This window comes from Hoplias malabaricus, chromosome 1, assembly GCF_029633855.1.
Source record: "Hoplias malabaricus isolate fHopMal1 chromosome 1, fHopMal1.hap1, whole genome shotgun sequence".
In the NCBI taxonomy this organism is placed as follows: domain Eukaryota; kingdom Metazoa; phylum Chordata; class Actinopteri; order Characiformes; family Erythrinidae; genus Hoplias; species Hoplias malabaricus.
The window spans coordinates 28,403,426-28,425,880 of NC_089800.1; the positions used below are offsets into that span (position 1 = coordinate 28,403,426).

General features: G+C 39.8%; 1 protein-coding gene across 1 annotated transcript in view; it reads right to left on the reverse strand.

The window, feature by feature from the left end:
- nphs1 (NPHS1 adhesion molecule, nephrin) overlaps positions 1-22,455 on the reverse strand; it is a 140,362-nt gene that overhangs the window by 50,690 nt on the left and 67,217 nt on the right. Inside the window, exons 8-10 of the mRNA XM_066682248.1 lie at positions 7,203-7,325; positions 6,369-6,450; positions 5,394-5,497 (exon numbers count right to left, since the gene is read on the reverse strand). Coding sequence (XP_066538345.1) covers positions 5,394-5,497; positions 6,369-6,450; positions 7,203-7,325 — 309 coding nt within the window. The remainder of the gene's footprint in view (positions 1-5,393; positions 5,498-6,368; positions 6,451-7,202; positions 7,326-22,455) is intronic.

Genomic DNA, 22,455 nt, shown 5'->3' on the forward strand with positions numbered 1-22,455 from the left:
TCGAGAGAGCAAAATCTGATCTGAAAAAAACATCTAAATTGATTAATGAGGCTTGTAATCTGAACATATGACAAGGGAAACCTCCAACAGGGCAGCCTTGCCCTTAATTAGGGGAGTGGCTTGCACCCTTTAGAAGCCAATCAGGTGAAGCAGTGTGGTTTGTCAAAGTCTGTCCTGAAAATTTCAAATTTGTAAACTGTTTTCTTAACTCCAGTTCTACTTTAAATTGACAGCCACAATAAATTAATTACTGCCTTATATCGACTGAAATTTCAAAGACTGCACATTGATACCTTGAATCCAGTGCTGTATTAAGTTGATTTATTCACATTTATTCACTGTTACCTAAACTCACAAAGATCTTAAGTTCTTGGACAAATTCATTCTCATCTAAAATAAATACATTGCAAATAAATTCATCTTCAATCAACAGAACAATGATCTTGCAGGTGATACATTTGGTTACAACATGGCACACTTTCAATTTGCAGATGTCAAAGTGAAAATATAAAGAGAGACCTGCAGGGCAGAGGAACATAAGTTATAGAGATATGTTTACCTTCCATGCTGAAACCAGGTCCTCTTAGAATAATAACTGAAGCTAGAATGCGAACTGTGGAACTTGGCCTTCAATCAGTGACAGTGGAGGAGGAAGGCGAAGGAAGGCACAAAAAGAATGAAAAGCCAAAAGTCATTTAGAGGAGAAACACCTAGAATGGGCCTTAAAACGCCACTAGATTTAACACAACCCCAGACATTCAAGTGTGTGGCCCTGCTGGAGTATCTGAAGTCGGAGGATATGAAATGCCTTTCAAATTTTTAAGTATTCAGTCACTTCACTTTCTTCAAATACATCAACTGTTATAAAAGTGGCTCACGGATGGTGTCGGAATGTTCTCCTTTCTTCAAGATAAAGTTTCAGACTGGCGGGAAATTGTCTGGGGATACAACGGCTTTGACCTCGTAATGTTTTCCCAGCTCTGTGCTGAATATATTTAAGGAAGCTTGTTGGATTGTCTGTTACAGACTTTGCAGTTATGAAGCAAATTTAAGAGGAACAGCATGGACTACCTGATGTAGTTAAACAGATCTGAGGACATATTTTGGGTCATGTTCTCATATTTCAACAATCTGCAAATGTTTCTTTTGTATGAACATAGAAATAACTTTTAACCTTGTTGTGTTAATATGGCGACAGTTTCAATATATTTAAACATATGATATTTAAACATATGGGTAGCTATGAAACTGCATGTAAACAGCTCAAAGTGAGAATACAGCCTCCCTACAGTGGGTTTAGCTTCAACAATATATGCTTCCAAACGTAAATATTTAAGCCATTTTCTCTATCATACTTATAAACTATAAATAAATTGTTGAAATTAAAAGAAACTATATATTTGTGTGACTGCAATGATGATGTATGCAAGTGAATATATATGCCCACAGATGTTGCTGGGTCTGTAGATCCTGTACATAGTTAGGTTGCAGAAGCTGGCATCTAAACAGGTCCAAAAACACATTTGGTGAAGTGTTACAATATGAAAAGCCCTTGTACTGTGTGAGGGAGCATTATCCTCATAAAAAAACACCAAATGCAATTTCTTCCATGAAAGCAACAAGTGGATGAAGAATGTCCTGCACATATTGCTGAGCTGTCAGTGTTCCTCGTATCACTACTAAGGTTGGCTGAATGTTGCATGCGATGCCTCCCCAGATCCCCACATGAGCAGTTGGGGCAATGTATTTCTCTCCACAGCAAAGGCAGACTTGAAGTGCTCACAAAGGCCTCCATACTCAAACTTGACAATTATTGGATTCCAAACAGAATGTGTACTCATCACCAAAGACAATGCAGTTATGGTTTAGTACAGATTTTTCTTCACAATGCCACTGCTCCCAACACCTCTTAACAGATTGGTCAGAATGGCCTAGATGGTGGCAAATTCATAGGAACAACCATCCAGCTCCTCTCAGTCCAAAGATTCTCTTTAAAGAAACTCTTAAAGACTCTTGACTGGGAAAAAATATATTAGGTGTTTAGCAGTCAACCATTTCTCACCAAGAGGAGCACAACTCAAAAGTAGTCTCTGAGAGACCCAGTATCTAATCAGACCACACCTGTAATCATTTGCCTTTTCCATTAGCTACCATTCATATCAAGATTTGTTTCCTTCTCCTGTGGTTTCTATTTTGCAATAACACAATATCTTCATGCTTTGAGTGACTTCAAAGTGAATTTTCCCTCTTCCAAGGGAACACTTAATTGGCTGCTGGAAGTCATGTTGTTGATGCCAAAAGGGAGCACTGTCCTCGATATCTGTGTGGATCGCAATGCCTGAGTGTAGTGTCAGGGGCACTGTACTAATCTGTACCCTTCAGATGAGACACAAAACCAAGGTCTTGACCTCATAAAAGTTCCTCAAAACATTTCCATAAAAAAGGGGTGTGACCCAAATGTGCCAAATGTGGCTAAATGCGCCACCGTGGTCACTTCTATTCCTCCTCATCATCCCCATCTTCAAATAAATAGGCGTGGACACTCCCTCTCGTCTCCTCTCTGCCTAATAGCTGAAGTGAGTGTGGCAATACCAATAGGCCGGAGTTCACATCGTCCAGGTAGATGGCTCACATTGTGGTGGTGATTGAGGCAAGTCCCAAAGAATGTGAAGCACTTTGGGGGTCTGTATTATTGGAACTATCATTTATTCATACATTAATACATCCACAAGATGCATACAGTCTATGTATATGTATACACACATATACTACAGTATATGTATGCACACATGAACTACTGATGCCTACCAAGCATTAAATAAAAAACATCATTATTAGGAATCGTAATCCCAAACTCAAACCAACAAAATATGCTTTTGCAGATAGTAGACCTAGCCCTTCTTGCTGGGTATATTGTAACATGTTGCTTTCCAACAAATTGTCCAATAAGTGAACTTATTGATGGACTAGAGGTCCTGAAAACCATGTAAACACAGATGAGCTACAGTTTGTAACTATGATCTTAAAAAACAACCTTTTTGATAAATGTTTCTGATAAAATGGCCAACAAGATGGCATGCAAGGGCAGGTGTATCTAATAACCCAGCACCCTGTGTAGATGTCCTTGCAGAATATCAAGTGATTCTCCTCGGTGCGTACGTGAAGGCTAGAGGAGGGTCAGAGACAGGGCCAGGCCCAGTATCAAAGTGTTCTCTGTGGTCAGTCTGTAGCTCTGGCACACGTTCAAAATGCTTCAGCTTCAAAAAGCCAGGCAGGGCCTCAGCCTCTCCTCCACGTTCAGCCCTTTCTGAGTCACAGAGAGACCCATGGAGGAGAGGCCAGGCTGCCCAAGACACAGAGAAGAGAGAAGAAATGTGTGCCAGGGAGGAAACACTTTCTTAAAACTTGCCTTCACAAGATCCCAGTAGCTTTTACACAACTGTTGCATTAGATGGATATTAATGCTATCTAGGGGATGTTAAATTAAACATATACATACATGTGTAAATCTTTGGGTTGTAGTTACTTTTTTTTTTATGTGGGCACCATATTGGGCAACAATGGTCTGGTCAGCACTAATGTTAATGTAGATGGATAGATTGATCTCATACACTATTTAGGGAGTATGGCCTTATTTGGGACACAACCAAAGTTCATCTACTGACGGACACAAATATTTTTATATCCCTAAGTGTCACTGCTGAACTGATTATAGTCCATCAACCGAAAACATCCAATCGACAGCATCCTGTGTCCACTGATGAAGGACTAGAAGAAGACCAGCACAAACAGTGAGTCACTCTCTCTGACTTTACATCTAAATGGTGGACCAATGAGGTAGGAGTTTCTCACAGAGTGAACAGTGAGTGGACATAATGTTTAAACACATCAACTGTTGTTCATAGCTGGAGACACCATTAGTGTCTATTGAGCTTTAACATAATTCTCTCTCTCTCTTTCTCTCTCTCTCTCTCATCACAGTGGGGAAAAAAGTAAGCACAAACACATTACAGCCTCTTCCTGTTATTTGTTGTTGTGGCACCACAATTACATTTTTATTCCTACACTACTACTGCGCTCTAGCACTAATTGAACCAGTTTGCTGAGTGGTAATAGGACCATTAGGTAAGACCAGTCTCTCACTTGATGCCAGCTGATTTAATTCACCCTGGCCTTGTTTTAAAGGCTGCTCAATTAATTGTAGCAGTCACTGAAATTATTTTGTGTGCCCTGAGTGCACCCCGACAATCTAAATCCTCCTGGTTGGCTCCAAAATCTGCTTAGTGAAATACAACAGCACATTCAGCTTGGAGTTGGTAGGCGAGGTAAAGCTAATAGCCAGAAGAAACCAACTCTTTACATTTAGTTTGAACCTCAGGCTCTGGAATTGTACAACAAATCAGCTTCATTAAAACTGTGACAACAGCTGTCTATACATTTATACATTGTGACTGTGGTGATTACTAAAAAGAGCAGAGACTCGGGTTTCCACAAAGGGATTAATTAAGCTCTTCTTCTTCTTTGGTTCAAGTTGGTAAGCATTTGTTTGAAACAGTAGTTAATGCAAATTCTGCTTTTCTAATGTTACTGCCAGCCATTCACATGATCAGATGATCCAGGCCAGGCACAAGACACTTTATCTGCTCCCGTCACACTGATCACATCCCTCAATAGAAGCCTATTTGTAACAAGTATGGCATGTTTTCAAGATATTTATAACATTTACGCTGAAAATGAGCACTGATATTCATAACAATTTTTCACAGTATCCAGATGATTTCTTTGCACTTGTACCAAGACTATTTCTGATACCCAGTTTCACACAAAAGTGCCTGTCATGAGGAAAAGGTTGTATTAAAACTGCTGGGGAAAGAAATGCCTGCCACTTCTCACTATCAGAGCTTAGGGTAAGGCTTAGGCTTAGGGTAAGGGTACAATTACGTACAGATACTGAGAAGGCATCTTTTAAGTTCAGTGGTTTGGGATGCATTTGCTTTGCAAACACTTTTATCAATGGTTTCTATCACCATCTTTTGGTCTTGTGACCAACATTCTAGATTGCAAAAGGAAAGAGGAAGCACACAGAGGAAACCCAAACAGACACAGAGAGAACACAACAGACTCTTCACAAACAGTGAACCAAGGTGGGGTTTGAACCCAGAACCCTGGAGCTAATAATTACAATAAATATTACAAGAGTTAAAACTAAATATATGCATTTACATCAACTATATTACTGTAATCCACCTGCAATCCATCTACAAGGCAATCAGCAGTAAATACATAGTTGTGTTTGTTATTACAACATTATGATAGGCACATTAATGAATAGGGCTTAACTGTTTACTTTTCAACAGCTGACTGAAACAGGAATGTAAAACGAAGATGCTTACAGTAAACTTTCATGATGATATTGGTCTCCAGAGGCCGGGAGATGGCTGGGTTTTTGATTCGACACAGCAGTGGCCGGCCATTGTCCAGACGCTGAGCCCTGACCCTGCGATGAGAGGAAGGAGGGTGTGGGATAGTAGCCATTAACACATTTCACACACTTTAACACACTTTCACACCCCCTCGTTCCCACCTCCAGCACCATTAAATTCAGAGTCAGCACATTTGGAGCAGTGCTGCGGTTATGAGCTTGGAGTCTGGCCAGGGGGAATCTACGGCATCTCCACACCTTCCTCGGGAAGGGGCTCAGTCAAGTGCTATGTCTGGTAGGAAAGGAAGTGCTGAACATGTTTAAAGTATGATGCAAACTGCTGCTCATCCCTGAAACCACAGCGTTGTTTATAGATTGGGGGAAAAACACTAGTCCAATGCAATGCAGTCAGATTTATCCAGACGTGTTTGAGGATAGACACGAGACAAGGACAAGAACCCGTGACTCGAGTGGGTTTCTGCATTCATCTGGATAAGGTGACAAGTAGCATTGCTATTTAAGGTGGGTCATGTTGTATCATTAGCAAACTAATAAATTATAAAAATAAAATATTAATTTATACAAATCATGTCACAGGTGTGAGGGATACCAACCAAGTGACATGTCGGATACTGGACCAGGAACACTGGAGGACTTTTTCCATACTGACCTTGAAAAATCTATATAAATTACTGTACTCGATGTTATGTTTTACTCAAAATTATCAATTAATTTCTATCAGAAATGAAAGATCTGAATCTTTCCACAGTTAAGCATTTCCCACCACCTTAGACCTCAGAGTCCTACAGTATCAACAAATGATGCACAGCTATTAAGACATTCAGAAAAACTCAAGGACACATCAAAGAATGCATGCACGTAAATGGCAGGTAGGATATGAAGATTTGCAAACACACACACACGCACAGACACACACATAACATACTGTACTTCAGCATGAGAATTGAGAAGTTTTTTCTCTGAGCCTGACATGGTGTAGGAATCTTTATCTGTCAGTTCTTCTCCATCTGAGGGGAGAGAAAGAGAGAGGGAGAGAGAGACAGAAAATAAATAAAACAGTAAAAAAGAAAAAAATCAAGAAAATCATAGTGTTAAAAAGACTATATGCCGATCATCCATAGCATTATCAACATCTGATTAATATTGTGTAGGTCCCCTATAGGGCTGCAAAAACACCTCTGGCCTTTCAAAGCATGAACTCCAAAAGACTCCACACTCAGCACATCAGACCTAGATCCAGGGCATTTGGAAGCTAAGTCAACACCTTCCACTCTTGGTCATGTTCCTGAACCCCCTCATCACAAGTGTGTTGCATTAGCCACTTCTACTTTACACACTATTAAAACATTAAATATGTACATTTAAGTGCTTCAGAGTGGTGTGGTGGACTATGCATTGGTCCTATCATAAATAGATCATGAGATTGATCCTTGGTGATGCCTCAAACCCTGGCTTATACATATAGCAGAGACCCTGATGGGTAAAGAATTTCCTAACCCTAACCCATAGCCAGAAAACCCCAATAACCAGCAAACTCCCCCAAAGCTGCAACAAGGACTAGAGCAATGGAGCTAAATCTTCTGATTCGGGGTCAATGGATCCAAGTCCAGAACATGATGTATTTGTATTGATTGATAATCAGTTCATTTCTGTCCTTTCACAGATAAATATAACCACTTTCCAGTCAGAAACTAATGGAATGTTGATTCAAACTCCTTGTCCATCTGGTTTGTTTTGGATGCTAAGGGTCACATCTCACCTTTAAAGAGAAAGACATCAGCAGCTGGTTTAGCATCTGGCGCAATGCAGGTCACTGTGTATTCGTTCCCCTCCACCCAGGGCTCCTCAGTGTCCAGATCGAAGTATGGCTCTGATGGGGGAACTGGATTAAGAGAGGAACATGGTGCTGTTATCATTAAAGGATGATTGATAGAAATAACAATGCAGTTATATCACACCTAATATTATATAAAACCTGGCATAATGGCTTTTAAGTGATTACACTTCAAACAAGGCATCTTAAAGTTGGGTTTTAATTGTATGACAACATCGTCATCATAATCATAATTTTTTTTTCAACAGATGTTATACTGCGCTGTGAAACCAGACATTGTAAATTTACATAACACTCTAGTATGTATATTTACAATGTCAGATTTCATAAGGTGATATACATGTAATTTTATGTATTAATATGCAATTGTACAGGATTACACCAGGTATTAATTAAAAATGGCTTTGAATGTGCCACTGAAACATAAGCCACAACAGATTATGTGTTTGTTTCTTTAATAATTTAATCATTTTTTTGGCTACACCAACAAAAATATTTCCATGAATTGGGCTAAACTGTTTCCAAGCAACATATAAACACTCCTGCACACTAGAGTGGTACTTTGTGGTACGCTCATGTGGTACGCTCATTTATCTGTACAAAGATTTAAAACCAAGGTCATTGCTGCTGCTGCAGAGCTCCCCCCGCCCCTTTAAATGTCCCTCTCATGTGATCTCAAGTGCTAACGGTTAATAGAACATGCCTCTGAAACGGAGTACTAATAGATGTAGATATAAAAGCCTCAGTGCTGTTATTCTCTATATCAGCCCTCTGCGAGTGTTTCTCGTCCAATCAAAAAACTTGGTTGGAATTTGCCATAGTATAAAACTCATCATATGTTCTTTTAATGCAACACTTCATAATTGCATAAAAAAACACACATTAGAAATACAGCTAGTCCAATTAATACTGTATAATATAATTATATACTGTAATATCATATGGTATTTTAATGATGCTATGAAGGATTAAAAACTTGTTTAATAAGAGCAAAGGGTAAAATGTCGGTGAAGTGTGAAATATATTTCTGTTCTTCCAAGTGCTTAAAGATAATGGCCATCTGTGACCAAAGGGGGAAGAAGAAGAAGAAGAAGAAGAAGAAGAAGAAGAAGAAAATAAATAAATAAATAAAAGTACCCTCAATAAAGAAATAGTAAGTGTCACGCCCTTATCTCGTCAGGTTTGTTTTCTCTGTCTCAGCACATGGCTTTGTTTTGTTGTCGTTCACGCCCCGCCTTTGTTCCGCCTTCTTGTTCGTTACCCTCGTTATCGGTTTCAGGTGTTTCTCGTTTGTTGGTGTATTTAGGTCTCCTTCCCTCACTTCCTAGTGTCGTTCATTGTTCCTTGTTTCGTTTGCCATGTTCAAGCCGTGTTGTTCTTCATGTTCTTCGCAATGTTCTTCGTATTCTTTGTATTGTGCTTAGTATGGTTTGTTTCGTGTCATTCTCTTGCTCGTTCGAAAAAGAATAAAGTGACTTTATTTTGTATCTACACTATAACACTACCATGAAATTATGTAGCATTAGAAGTGAATACAGCTTGCCTAACCAAGTTGGGGGTTGAACCCTGGTGCACTCAGAGCTGTGGTCATACACAGTATGCCAGTAGTTAATTTTTGATTTTATACTTAGCATTTACCTTTTAGGTGTAGCATCACAAAATGAACATGCACATGTATCTGCATTATTGGATGACCCAAATGATTGTTTTGGTCCTGCCCAGTTGACACTTCTCTTGCCTAAACCTTTACACATATAATTTAGTGATATTAAATGAAGATATTTTTATTGATTGTTTCATTAACTGGGTTTAAGCTTTAAGCTTTTGGCGTTATCCTTCTCCTTGTTATTAATCAAAAATACACCTCTCTGATCCTCTAAGTGTCAGCAGTGGATTTACACTTCTACAGCTTCAACATGCAAAGCAAACACTGAGCTATAATCCACTACACAACAGAAGTGCACAGGAAAGAAGGTGGTAATCAGATTACACATACTCTCAAAATATAAGGTGATTACCCTAGTGATTACATTCCAAATATTTACAAGAAAAGTAAATGTATGAGATACAGCCTTTAAAACATCTCTTCAGTTTTCAAGGTATCACCCTACCAACAACCTAGCACCCACCCCAACACTGAATGGGAAGTGATAATAACAGAAGATGAATGAATGAATGACAATGCAAATGTTGTTATTTTTAGTGGAGTGTCAGGCCGTTGCGAGAATGTGATTGTGGTTGATGTCTGGCTCTCGTCCTAAAACCTCTCCACTTTGTGTAAATTAGAGGCCATCAATAGAGAGGGAAATAAATCATATCTGTGTGTATATCACAAGAAACGTAAGCTAACGAAGAAGAATAAAGTGTGGCACACGCAGTCATTTAAACAACTGTTAGCATTAGCTGGTTAGTTAAACAGCTCATCACAGTGACATTAGCACAGAGAAACTCACAGTTCATTGTCATGGAAGTGGAAACTGATGAAAAACTACTAGATGGTTGCAGTGCATTTGTCCAGGAAACAATCTCCTGATTAAATGTTCTTGTTTATGAAATAATTCAGGGAATTCATTCTTTGTTTATAGCTACTTCTTCTTGATCAGGGGCACAGTGGGCCTGAAGTCTACATGGATTCACTGAGCACAAGGACAAGGCATCACACACTCATCCATTCACTCACACACATACTGGATAAGTATGGATAATGGATATGTGTTTTTGGGCTGTGGGAGGACACCCACGCAGACACAGGAAGAAAACACTAAAGTCATCACAGACAGTCATTGGAAGTAAAGAAAGCACAAAGCCAGGACCCTGAGCCAGTTACTAGAAATGATCACTTGAGAGTTATGGTCATTCTGGTTGGCCGCGTCATGAAATTGACACCATTAAGCCTGAGTTTCCAGTGAGTCACAGAATGTGTTTCATTAGGCAAATCCTAGGACATTTAGCTTGCATGCAGGCTGCAAGTAAACGACGTTGCTTGAATGTTTTGCAGTAAAGCAAACCTAAAAATGCTCAGAGGCTCTGAACAGAAAACATAAACAGAACGAGAGATCTAAAGGTCAGACCCAGAAAAACTAAATATGAGTATAAAAGTGTTTTTAGAAATAACTTATGTTGCTCTGCAATGAAGCACAGCCCTCATAGAGCTAGCTCGCCTACATCACTACAACACTTGCTATGTTTCTGCAATGTGATAACTGCACAACCTCGTGACTTATAACTCATTTACATGAACACATATTCATTTGGCACATACACACACTTTTATCCAAAGCCAGTTACAAGTGAATTCATTCAGTGCTAATGCTCTATGACTGTGTTTGTATTAGAAGGAAAGTTGTAGTGAGACAGATGTGGGAAGCAACTGAGAAACTACATTGTATGCCAAGATGCTACCAGCTACAGGATGTGCACTTGACAAGTGTCATGTTGTCCAGAGACCTTGCCCAAGAGGGCAACTCCAATTCCCAGGAGACATTGGGAGATCACATGGTGCTGATGGACGACTCCCAGTTCACTCTTTTGCCGAGCCTTTCTTGGATTCATCTATTTCGATTGCTCGTCTGGTTTTCTGACCCCTGTCTAGTTTTTGTCCCCTTATTTCCATAATTGCAGTTATATCAGTCTGTACATATCTGCGGTCGTCCTTTGCCTAAGAAGAAATCAGTTTGTGTTACAGTTAAAGGAGTAACTAATAATATTTAACAAAAAAATAACCAACATTGTTTTTTTGTTTTTTATATAACTATTCAAAAGTTTGAACACACTCTCTCAGGGACTGTTTTCTTTGTTGTGGGCTATTTCCCACATGTTGTGAATGTACAGCACCAATCAAAATGTTTTTTTTAAATTTATTTTCTACATTGTAAATGAATATGAGAGACATTAAAATTATGAAGGAATATGTATGGGATTATGTAGTAAACAAAAATGCGTTAAACAAACCAAAGTATGTTTTATACTTTAGATTCTTTAAAGTAACCTCCTTTTGCTTTGTCTCTGTGTTATTTCAGTCAGCTTCATGAGGTCGGCACAGGGAATGGTTTTCAGTGAACAACCACACAGAGCAGGTCTCCAATATGATGGTGGCCATGTTCAGAAAATAACATAATGCACAGAAGAACAATCAGAAGACGTCAATATTACTTGAAGTGTTGGACTGGTGCTGTTCAGGGTGTGTTTCTGCCTTGTGCCTAGTGATTCCAGGTAGGAACTGGACCAACTGAACAGGATGTAGCAGTTACAGGAATTATTGAAAGAAAAAATTAATTAATGATCAGTTGTCATAAGGAGTCGTATAACCCTGTGATCAAACTTACGCATGTATAATGTACAGCGTCTGAGTAGGAACTAACATAATAAATAGTATGGTTAAGTAACAGAATAATAAATGATGAACTGGAAGTTTTTTTAATGTGTTCTTTAACAGTGAGTGAATTTACTGTTAGTTTACTGCATTGTTATTTTATGGAGTAAACCAGCTCAAGATGTAGCACTGTGGCTGTCTTTATTTAGTGGAGTTTTATCATTATCCGAGTGTATTCTTTTTCTCTTTTATAAACGAGGCGGAGCTGCAGGCAGTACATCAGTTCTGCTCTCTCTCTGCGTGTGTTTGTGTGTGTGTGTGTGTATCTATATGCTGCTCCAGTCTGAGATGCTCTTTAACCCTAACCGCCTCCAGCACAAAACGCGCTCGCGCCATGGATCAAAGACTAGCACTCCAGAGCATAAGTGCACACACGAACACACTCAGGCATACACACGCACACGCGCACACACACACACACACACACAGGCACACACACACAAAATAGTAATCCTGTCCTTCTTTATATATTGCCTCTGCACTGTATGTGTTTGCCTTTGGCCCCAACAAATACATACAAGCATTGTGCAAAAGTCAGAGATCAACCCTAATATATTTAATGCCAATAAGTGTCTCAGGTATATCTTATTTCTCTGCAATTGTGTCTATGTTGCTTCATTTAACCTTGCTGTGCACTCTCACATAAACACAGATCCAGCTATGTGATTGGAGAGACTCGGGCGAGGGGGTGGGACAATTTTCAAGTATCAGCACATCAAATGAAAATCAGAATCCAGGCACAACCCTCACTGTGTCCACAGCTTTGTCCATCCTTCCAGTGTGAAAAACATGACGCTACACTATGGGTCTGAAAGGGTATGGATGTCTCCACAAGCTCTGATTGAGAGAAGGGAGAAGACACACCCATTCAGGGAGGGTTTCCTTTGTTTTTGAGACATTTTCACGTATTGTGAATGTACAGTACTAGTCAAAATTTTGGACATCATTTCATTCAATGGCTGTTCTTTGTTTTTGTTTTTTTCTACATTGTAAATGAATGTGGAAGACATTAAATCACGTATGGGATTATGTAGTAAAGAAAAAAAATGTTAAAACAAGCCGTGGCCTCGTCAAGAGTTCATTTGTATAACCGCTGAATGCGACTGAGACCATAACTTGGGATGTGCAGTGGTAGGGGCTGGTACCTATGCAGGGAATAGGCCCCCTATTCCACCAATGACTAATGAGAAGGTGTGTCTAAACTTTTGGCTGGTAGTGTACACGTAAAAATAACTAAAAGCAGCTGCTGGTGTCCACAGAACAATGAGCTGACCACCCTAGAATTCAGACTGCAAGGGTATGTGTTTGGGATTGTTTCGCTTGTAAGAAGCAGAGAAGTGCAACTAAGACTGACCCACTACGTCACTTTATTTAATGGCAATCAGAACTGAACTGACCATCCATTCAGACATTCTTCAGTTCTCACACATCCATCCATCGTGCATTTCCTCTTACACCTTATCAGTTTGTAGCTGAATGCTGGATTTACGGGAGGAATAACCTGCTCTGTTTTGTCTACTTGTTTTTCTGCTGAGTTCACGTGGGTGTTTTAAATGGACACATATTCAGTTCTGTGCAATGTGACACTGCCTCTGTGTTCTGTCTTCTGTCCACTGTCTCTGTCTTTTTGTGTTTATCATATAAATTGCATTGCTTTCTTGATCTTGCATTTGCACTATTGCACTTGGTGGTCTTATGCAGTATTATATTGTGCCTCTGAATTTTGTACAGTACCCCGAACACGCACTTGTATCAGTAAACTCTGGGGACATTACACACAGTTACATTCATTGTCACATGGTGGCGACCAGTTGGGGGTCCCCACAAGGAAGAAAATTCCCCACAGTGACAGCGTGTAAACAGGTTTTGGTCCCCACGATGTTATATATACACACACAGACACACACACACACTGAGAGAGCTTAATACCAAGCTTAGAATTCTAATAATCATTCTGGTCAAACATGCTGAAATGCACCTATATACACAGCTGTTATTATGATTTCATCTGATTGTGAAATACCCAGCGTATTCATTCCCAGGTGTCTTACTGCCAGGGGCCTTGGGGGTCCTCAAAAACAAGGCCCTCGCACAAATTTAGCGGCAGAGGTGTAAATATTAAAGAAGCGAAGAATGAGTCACTGAAACCAATGAACGAACAAACTAATGAATAAAAATTAATTCAACAAAATAACTCAGAAGATAAGACCTGCTTTACTGCTGCACACACCTCTCCACATTATCCGTGACCAACTGAACCAGTTTAAGATGTTTTGCTGGTCACTGCTGGACCTTTAGAAGTGTCACCGCACACCTACACTCTCGGATAAACTCCACGTGTTTAGTTTAAGAAGGGAATTGTACTGTCTTCCATTGCAGCTGTAGATGTTGAGCTGCACTGAATTCATGCACTCCATACTGTTTTTTTTTTTTTTTTTTTTTTTTAAAGGGGTCACCATTGGTTTGCTTGGTCTACCACAGACCTAGCTCCCTGCGCTCTGAGGAACTCCTGAAAGCCTGAAACTCGAAAGTTGGGAACTTCTGGCTGGAAGACGATGTAACTTGGCAGAGCAGGTTGGCCTTGCCCTTAAGCGAGGGAATGCCTTGGACCCTGCAAAACCTCAGATTGCAAAAAGCTCAGTCTCAGTACACTCAGATTGGACCCCACCTGTAGTGAGTTGGTTGGTGCTTTTCTCAAGGCAGGGTGCACAGGGGAGTTTTCAAGTTTCAGGAGTTCCTCAGAGTCCAAGGGGTTGGATCTGTAGTAGCACAAGTAGAATGGTGCCCCATCCCGTGAAAAATACATCCCCCTCCTTCTGGGTGAGACCACTGTTGTACCTCGGTAGGTACATTTACACTGTTTGTACCTATAGTGAAAAAGAGTGTTCCTGCGCAGTGCTTTGTTCTGACAGTGTATTGGAGCAGAGTGCTGGAGGACCTCAGACGTTCCACACGTTGCTTTCTAGTCGTTTTTTTTCATGTCTCCTGGAAATGGCACTGCAGTGACAGCTCTTTTACTGGAGTGGGTCTATTTTCTGCTGCCATGCCCACCACATGGGGGCGATGTTGCAGTGTGAGCCTGCGGCTCTGAGACTGAAACTGCAGAGATTGAAAAGAGCATTGGATCTGTGTGGACTCTTCACTGCAGAGGAATCAGCTAAATAATGACATGCATTTATTTTCTCTCTAGTGCCATGTTATGTTATAGCATGTTATTCTTGCCCTCCTCCTTTGTATACTTTTCTCTTCTGTATCATAACACTCACTCCCTTTTTTTTCCTCTATTCCTTCTCTGTCCCTACCTCATTTTTTGTTGTTTCTTTCTTCCATGCCATTGTTCTCTCTCTCTCTCTCTGTGTGCACTTGATCCAATTCTCGCTTTTTTACTCTCTCTACTCTCTGGTTCCTATTCTATTACTTGTTCACTCTTCTCTTCCTCTATACTGCTTCCTTTTTGTCTTGGTGCTTCTTTCATTTACTTTCTCTCTGCACTTCACTTTCTATTCTATTACTAGTTTGTTCATTTATTCTCTCTCTCTCTCTCTCTCTCTCTCTCTCTCTCTCTCTCTCTCTCTCTCTCTCTCTCTCTCTCTCTCTCATCCCAAAAAATAAGAATGATGGCAAGAGTTCTAAAACCATGAAGGTGGGGGCTATTTCCCCCTCTCCATCTCGCACCCTCTCCCTGTCTTTATGTGCTCTCCCCTCATTCATTAATTCTCAACAGCCAACTCAGCACACTTCTCTCTCGCTCCCTCTACCTCTCTCCGTTTATCACTCTGTGTAACTCCATCTCTCTCCACTACACCCCTGCCCCCCCTCCTCCCACCCCCTTCTCTCTCTTTCTAAAAGTGGACCTGGTAAACTGGACTCATTCAGGCAAAGCTTCTGATCTCAGTGAAGTCCCACTGAGGGTCTACAAACACAAACACCTGGGTTTACCCACAATGCTAAGTGTCCGTACCAAGAAAAGGCCTAAAAACATACCATTTTATTCAAACAGTGCTTCTGTAGTCCAGTAAAGGTGGTCTTGACACTTAACCCTGGTCACTCAGCACAGGGCAGTAGATTTGGTTCATTTGAAGAAGGACAGATGCAGACATAATGCATTATTGGGAGATTGATGAACACACACACACACACAGCGTGAGCGATAGCGAGGTACAGAATTTGATTCAGTAGACAAACACAGACAGCTAAGAAAGATAAGATATAGATTAACTGAGAAAAATGCACACCGCTCCACCAGTCTCTCTCTCTCTCTCTCTCTCCCTCTCTCTCTCTCTCTTTCTTTCACTCTCTCTTTCACTCTCTCTCTCTCTCTCTCTCTCTCTCTCTCACACACACACACACACACAAAATGTCTGTGAAAATGTTTATGAAAGTCCTGCTCTGTAATTGAGGTTAAGACATTGGAATGTCACCATTAATGAATTTACAGATTAAAACAGTAGTTAAATAAACTAGAAAAAGTTCAGCAGAGTGTTTTACAGCTTTGCATTCAAATAGAATTCACTCTCAGGGAAAAAAAAAAAAACTTTCAATGTACAGTAGCAGTCAAAAGTTTGGACACATCTCCTCATTAGTCATTGGTGGAATAGGGTTATTACAGAACTGTGTACCAGCCCCTACCTCTGTACAAGACAAGTCACAAACACATTAAGGCGGGGAGCAGTTGTACAAATTAATTATTGATGAGGCCATGGCTGTTCACTGAAAATCATTTAACACCTTTTTTTTTACTACATAATTCCATATGTGTTCCTTCATAGGAACTTTTCTTCCAAATTCCTTTACAATGTAGAAAGTAAATAATAACAAAGAAAAACCATTGAATGAGAAGATGTCCGAAGTTTTGACTGGTACTCTACATTCACTTTATGTGGAAAATGGCCCCAAACAAAGGAAACACGGCCTGAGTCTGTGTGTCCAAACATTTGACTGATACCGTACCTTCATAAGGTATACAGCAGGGGTCCTTGAGTCCAGCTGTGTATCTGCATTGCATTGCATATTCCTAGAAACTGGTTTCGTGACATTATTTTATCTTCAGAATTTACAATTAAAATCAGTTATGGTCTTGAGTGGGTTGCCACTGAGAGTCCAATGAAAGGTACCACCACAGTGACAGGTTTATCCTGAGAGTACAGTGTCTTTATTAAACAATCCCCCCCCAAAAAAAGGTTAAAGCATTAAACATGGGTCTAAACTTTGTTGACCAGCACTAGCACTACATTAATATAGAATTTGTTTACTCCCAAAGTTGGTGTTTTATAGCTTTGAATTAATATAGTATTGTATTCAACTAGAGTTAATTCCATAACTGGTTTTATAGCATTGAATAAATATTATCTAGAATTATTTTCAAAGTTTTATAGCACTGACATAATATACACCAGAGTTAATAGCACTGGATTAGTACAAACTACCGATAGTTCTATGTTTGATTTAATTGTGTTGAATTAATATACATTTTTGTAATTTCTAAAGTTCATTTTATTAAATGTCTACATTAGTTTTACAGATAATTACAGCATTTTATTCTATTAATATTAATATTTGCAGGAGTGCAGACTGTAAAAATGTGTGATAATTACACTATTGTCAAAAATATCATCTGACTAACTTAAATGACAAAGCTGTGTTTTAGAGTCATTTAACTACCGTAAATATATGATGTCAGACTAGAGGAATGTTTTTAAAAACCATTCTTGAATACAGAGGTGAATTAGAAATAATTCACAATATACTGTTGTTTACTGTACAGGAACACTAGGTTACAGCTGCCAAGTAACTTTAAGGTAAAAGAACACTACACACAAATGGTTGAAAAACTTGGCACATTAAGAGAATTCAGTTCATTTCCAAGGTCTTTTGAATGTGTGCTGAGTACTTCCAATGGCCTTAGATACAAAAACTGTTTATGCTTGTTAATACGATTCTTATTTCATAAACACACAGCCTTGTAGTTTTCTTGCCTTGTATATTTGCATGTGGTTTTTGTTTTTCTTTTTTTACTCCATGTCCTCAGAAAAATGGTATAAAATTGTTTCCATCTCACAAAAATCTAGAAAAAGTATCCACACACAAACTCACATTTGTAAGTAGTGTGTTAGAAGGGGCTATGACAGCGCTGGTATTTTTAACCTGCGTCCGCTCTTTAACTCAGAGAGAGAGAGAAAGAGACCGGCGTGAGCGAGAGAGATCCAAACAGACAGCCGTCAGCACCAGCCAACAGCATGCGGCCTGACGAGAGACAAGCTCACACACTCCGCACACACTCCACATAGCACACAAAAACAGGTAACACACGCTCCGGAGGGATCCTTTCATCTCCACCCAACACCGAGACACACTGGCGCTCTATTTACTGTGTTTTTGTTGTTGGTTTGTTTTTAATGCTTCTGTGCGTCAGCCTGGGACCCAATGCACATATAGCTATAAACACACACTTACACTTGAATGCATTTGCATTTCATTGCATTCCATTCAAGTCCATGTACTGCAGGTCGAAGCAAGTGTATTCAGTTCTATTCAATGTTGTTCTGTACTGCTCTAGTCTGTAAATTAATTTATACTCAATGTAAGTGTAATAAAATTAAAGAAAAAAAGAGAAGCTGTAATGAATGAATGTCATTTCTTTTGAATAGATTTTCTGTTTTTTTTTTTTATCCTGAAATATGAACAAGGAATTAAAGACATTCCAGTAATAATAATAAAAAAAAAAAAAAAAAAATAATAATAATAATAATAATAATAATAATAATGGTTATAAAGTTCAGATAAATTTTTCTCCCCAATTGCAAAACCAGTCTAACATTTTTATGAAGCCCCAGTGTGATTAGATGGGCTAGGCTTTCTCTCTCTCTGCTCTCGAAAGTAAAAAGGCATCTAAAGTTTTTTAAACAACAGAGAGAACTCCAAACATTGAAAAGCATGAACAGAGATGAGGATATTGATCTATTCCTGCTCCATAGGTGAGTAATGTTAAATAATATTTTGCCGTTTGTGGGAGACAACAAACTGCATTACTGAAAGTGCTACAAAACTAAACTCCACTAGTTACAAATGAATTTTTTGTGGTAAAGTTTGTGGCAAAGCCCCCCCCCCAAACAAAGCTTTCCACCCTCAAATACCCAGACCTTCTGAATGTAAACAAACCAGAGTGAACTGAGAGAACACAGTTGTAGACCTTCTCTTTAAGGGTGGTCTCTTTTTACACAGTACTGTACATACATCTTACATCAATGCTGACCTCATGTGCAAAATTAACTGGTTAACCGGCTCCACACACAGAGACCCTTTCGTGTACATACCAAATCAGGTCATGTCACATGTGTGAACTTGTTTGGTTCATTAGCTCTGTCCATACCCACAGTCATATGCAAAGGTTTGGACACTTTTGGTCCAATGATGTGTTCAGACTCTGAGAGGAAATCTACTGAGATGCATGAGACCTCACACCTTTAAGACGCATCATCAGATGGGTGACTTTACCCTTTAATGTGAACTCTCAGTAGTTATGTATCTAATGACTGTAGCACTAATTTAACTGGTTCGAACTGAGCATATGAACATTTGAGTGCACATTGTCATATTACAAGTAATGTCAATATTCATTCATGTTCTGTAACCGTTTCATCCTGGAAACATTGGGCCCAGCGAACAGTCCATTTCAGTGACATTGTAAGAGGAAATAATACCACACCTGTGTGATATACACATTTCACTGTAGGTCAGATTAGGCATAAAGCTACATGACAAACATATAAAACAATTTACATAAACTGCTTATTTATATTCTTATTCTAGAAAGTGTCAGTGGTCATAACACTTCCCATGTTAAAACTGGCCACAGCAGGCCTTATGACCACTGGTACATGCAGGAATAACTTTTGCAGATACTAATAAACAACAACATCTCCAAAAGGTTATTGTATGTTCACTACATCAGCAACTGTCCTTAGAAAACATGTATTTAAAAAAAAAAAATAATAATAATAAATAAATAAATAAATAAATAAATAAATAAATAAAATAAAATAAAAAGGCTATCAAAACCTTGCACCATGCAAGCACACACACTTTTATGCACATGCCGGAATCAGGTTGTGTCACATGTGAACTGTAATGGTTAAGTAGCTCTTTCCAAATATACAAACATGTGCCCACACACACACACACACACACACACAAACCTGCACACCCACACAGCCGTTATGGGGGGCTCAGGTGCAGGCTTTGAAGCTGAAAGCTATTGAAGCAGTCCCTTCGCTCCACCCTCTATGTCCTCTCCTTTCTCTCCTTCCCCTCTCCTCTTCCTCTCCTTCTTTTCATCTCATCTCCTCCTCTTCACTGCACTCATCCCTCTCTCTCTGTTTCTCTCTCTCTCTCTCTCTCTCTCTCTCTCTCTCTCTCTCTCAGGACATTGAGGAGCAGGTGTGTTTGAGCCCAGGCGAGTGATAGCTCTATCCTCTCCCTCTCTCCCTCCCTCTCCTCAATCGCTCTCTCTTGCTCTCTTTTTTTCTCCCCGCACTGTGACAAACATTTTATTCAGGAGAACAAGAGCTGAATTGAGTAAGTCTGTCAGACTCCTGATAAACGAGGCAGAATCTCCTCTGTCTGGAGCCGCTAATGCGGCAATACAAAGGCAGGGCCGTGGAGGGCGTCGGTGGGGGAGGGGACGGCAGGGTTAGCGTTCTAATACAATCTCTAAGCCCCTGTTCCTGTCACATTACATTGGTAATGACCAGCTAAACAGCACAGAGGAGGCAGTGTAAAGACGTTAAGGAGAATGAGGACAGGATGGATCTCGGTGTCAAATCTGACCCCACGCTGATTCAATGATGATTCTTTACGAAATGATTCAGTGAACCACGACATGAATCTGTCTGTTCTGTTGGCCATATGGGTGCTCTCTCACTAGCGCCCTCTATGCCTCCTTAGACCTTAGGCCATAACAATGCAGACCCAGATGTGTTCAATTACCCACAGTGTCTTACAAAACAGAGGACCAATCAGAGTTAGCACTTTAGTTTATAGCTTTCTGACCAGCTCGACAAAGAAAAAAAATTCAGATATAAGAAGGCATCATTGTACTACAATAACTGGATAATATATGTCAGGTAAGTGTGACTTTACTGTGCATGCTTTGCAACTCTATGCTTTACACACCCACCCCCCCCCCACCCCCCCGTGAGAAAATGCATGCATTTACCCCTTATTACTACACTAGAGGACAGTGGCAACTGTGCTGTGTTCTCTATGAAGCTGGATGTTTGCATAGGAGGCTGAAAAACAATGTCATGGATGATCTGGACAGAAATGAAATCACAGAGGAGCAACGGTACAAGGGGGTACTACCCCGGGACCACATGAATATATAATCCCACCTGATTATGGCTACATAGACGCACATGGAATCTTCAAATTAAAGACCAACCCACATAGAATCCCAAATTCTATAGAAAATTCAAGAAATATCAAGAAAATTTTATTCAAATCTGGGCTCAATCCAATTTGTGTAATTGCTTCATCCTGATCAAGGTCCCAATGGGCAAGGCTCAATTCTCAGTATGAGTATACGCACATTACGCCACATTTCTATAGAACCCAATTTTGAAATCATAAAAAGCAGCTCAACTGCCACATTGAAAGGCTTTCTCCCCGAACCGAGACAAGTGTTCAGATCCGCCATGCAGCATGACTCAGTTTACCGTGGGTGGTGACGAGGAGCCCAAATAAAACCCCAGATCAGCAGCGGACAAATACAGATGCCTGTCGGACTAGATTCCAGCTCGCCTGCAGCAGCGTGCGTCACGTTATTGCCGGAGCAAATCCGCAAAGCTCTTAATAAACACTGTACACGCTGTAACTAAGACCACTCGCAGAACCTCAGCACTCTGCCCGGCCCTCATTCAGCCCTCATTCACTCATCTTCAGGAATCCCATTTGCTGCTGAATACCGTGTTACTATTTCATAGAGAAGCACAGGAGAGTCTGAAGATGAGGAGACTCTGGGAGAATGCTAAAAAGTTGGAGGCGAGCCCAGACCACCGTCCAGAACAAAACAACTGAAAAGCCATTAGAAATAAATAAGGGAAGCACCCATATGTTTACAGCTAAATCTGCATCACTTTCCCAAATTAAAGAGTATCCAGAATGCTAAACATAGACCCAGCTTTGTACACAAAGACATTATGTAGATGCTAATGCCACCTGTGACTACCATTTTTATAATGAAAACAACCTTTAAAAATGATGCTTTTTAACTGCTGCAACATTTAAGGTAGAATGGAAAATGTGAGCAATATGCTTAAGTGCTAGAGTGTAATTGCTGTAACATTTAAAGGAACACTAGGTAATATTTTACCTTAAGTTTACAGCTTCTAAATCATTGTGATGCTCCAATGAGCCGCAACATGGAAAAAAAGCTACTATCACTTTTGGAGGAGGGTAGGGTAGAAGTGTAACTGCATCACCATTTAATGTGGAATGGCAAATAGAAGCTTGGGTGTCAAAATGTAATCAGTGCCCCATTTAAGGTAGTATGGAAAATGTTAAAAGAATGCCTAAGTGCTAGAGTGTAACTGCTTCACCATTTAAGGTGGAATGGCTCATCTAAAACAAAAGCTTTGCTGCTAGTATTTAACCATTGCCTCATTTAAGGTGGAATGATTAATCTGAAAAAAAGAAATGATGGTGCCAGATCTGATAGCTGTACGATTTAAGGTGGCATGGCAAATCTGAAAAAGAAACTTTGGTGGCAAAATGTAACTGGTGCACTATTTCAGGTAGAATGGCAAACCT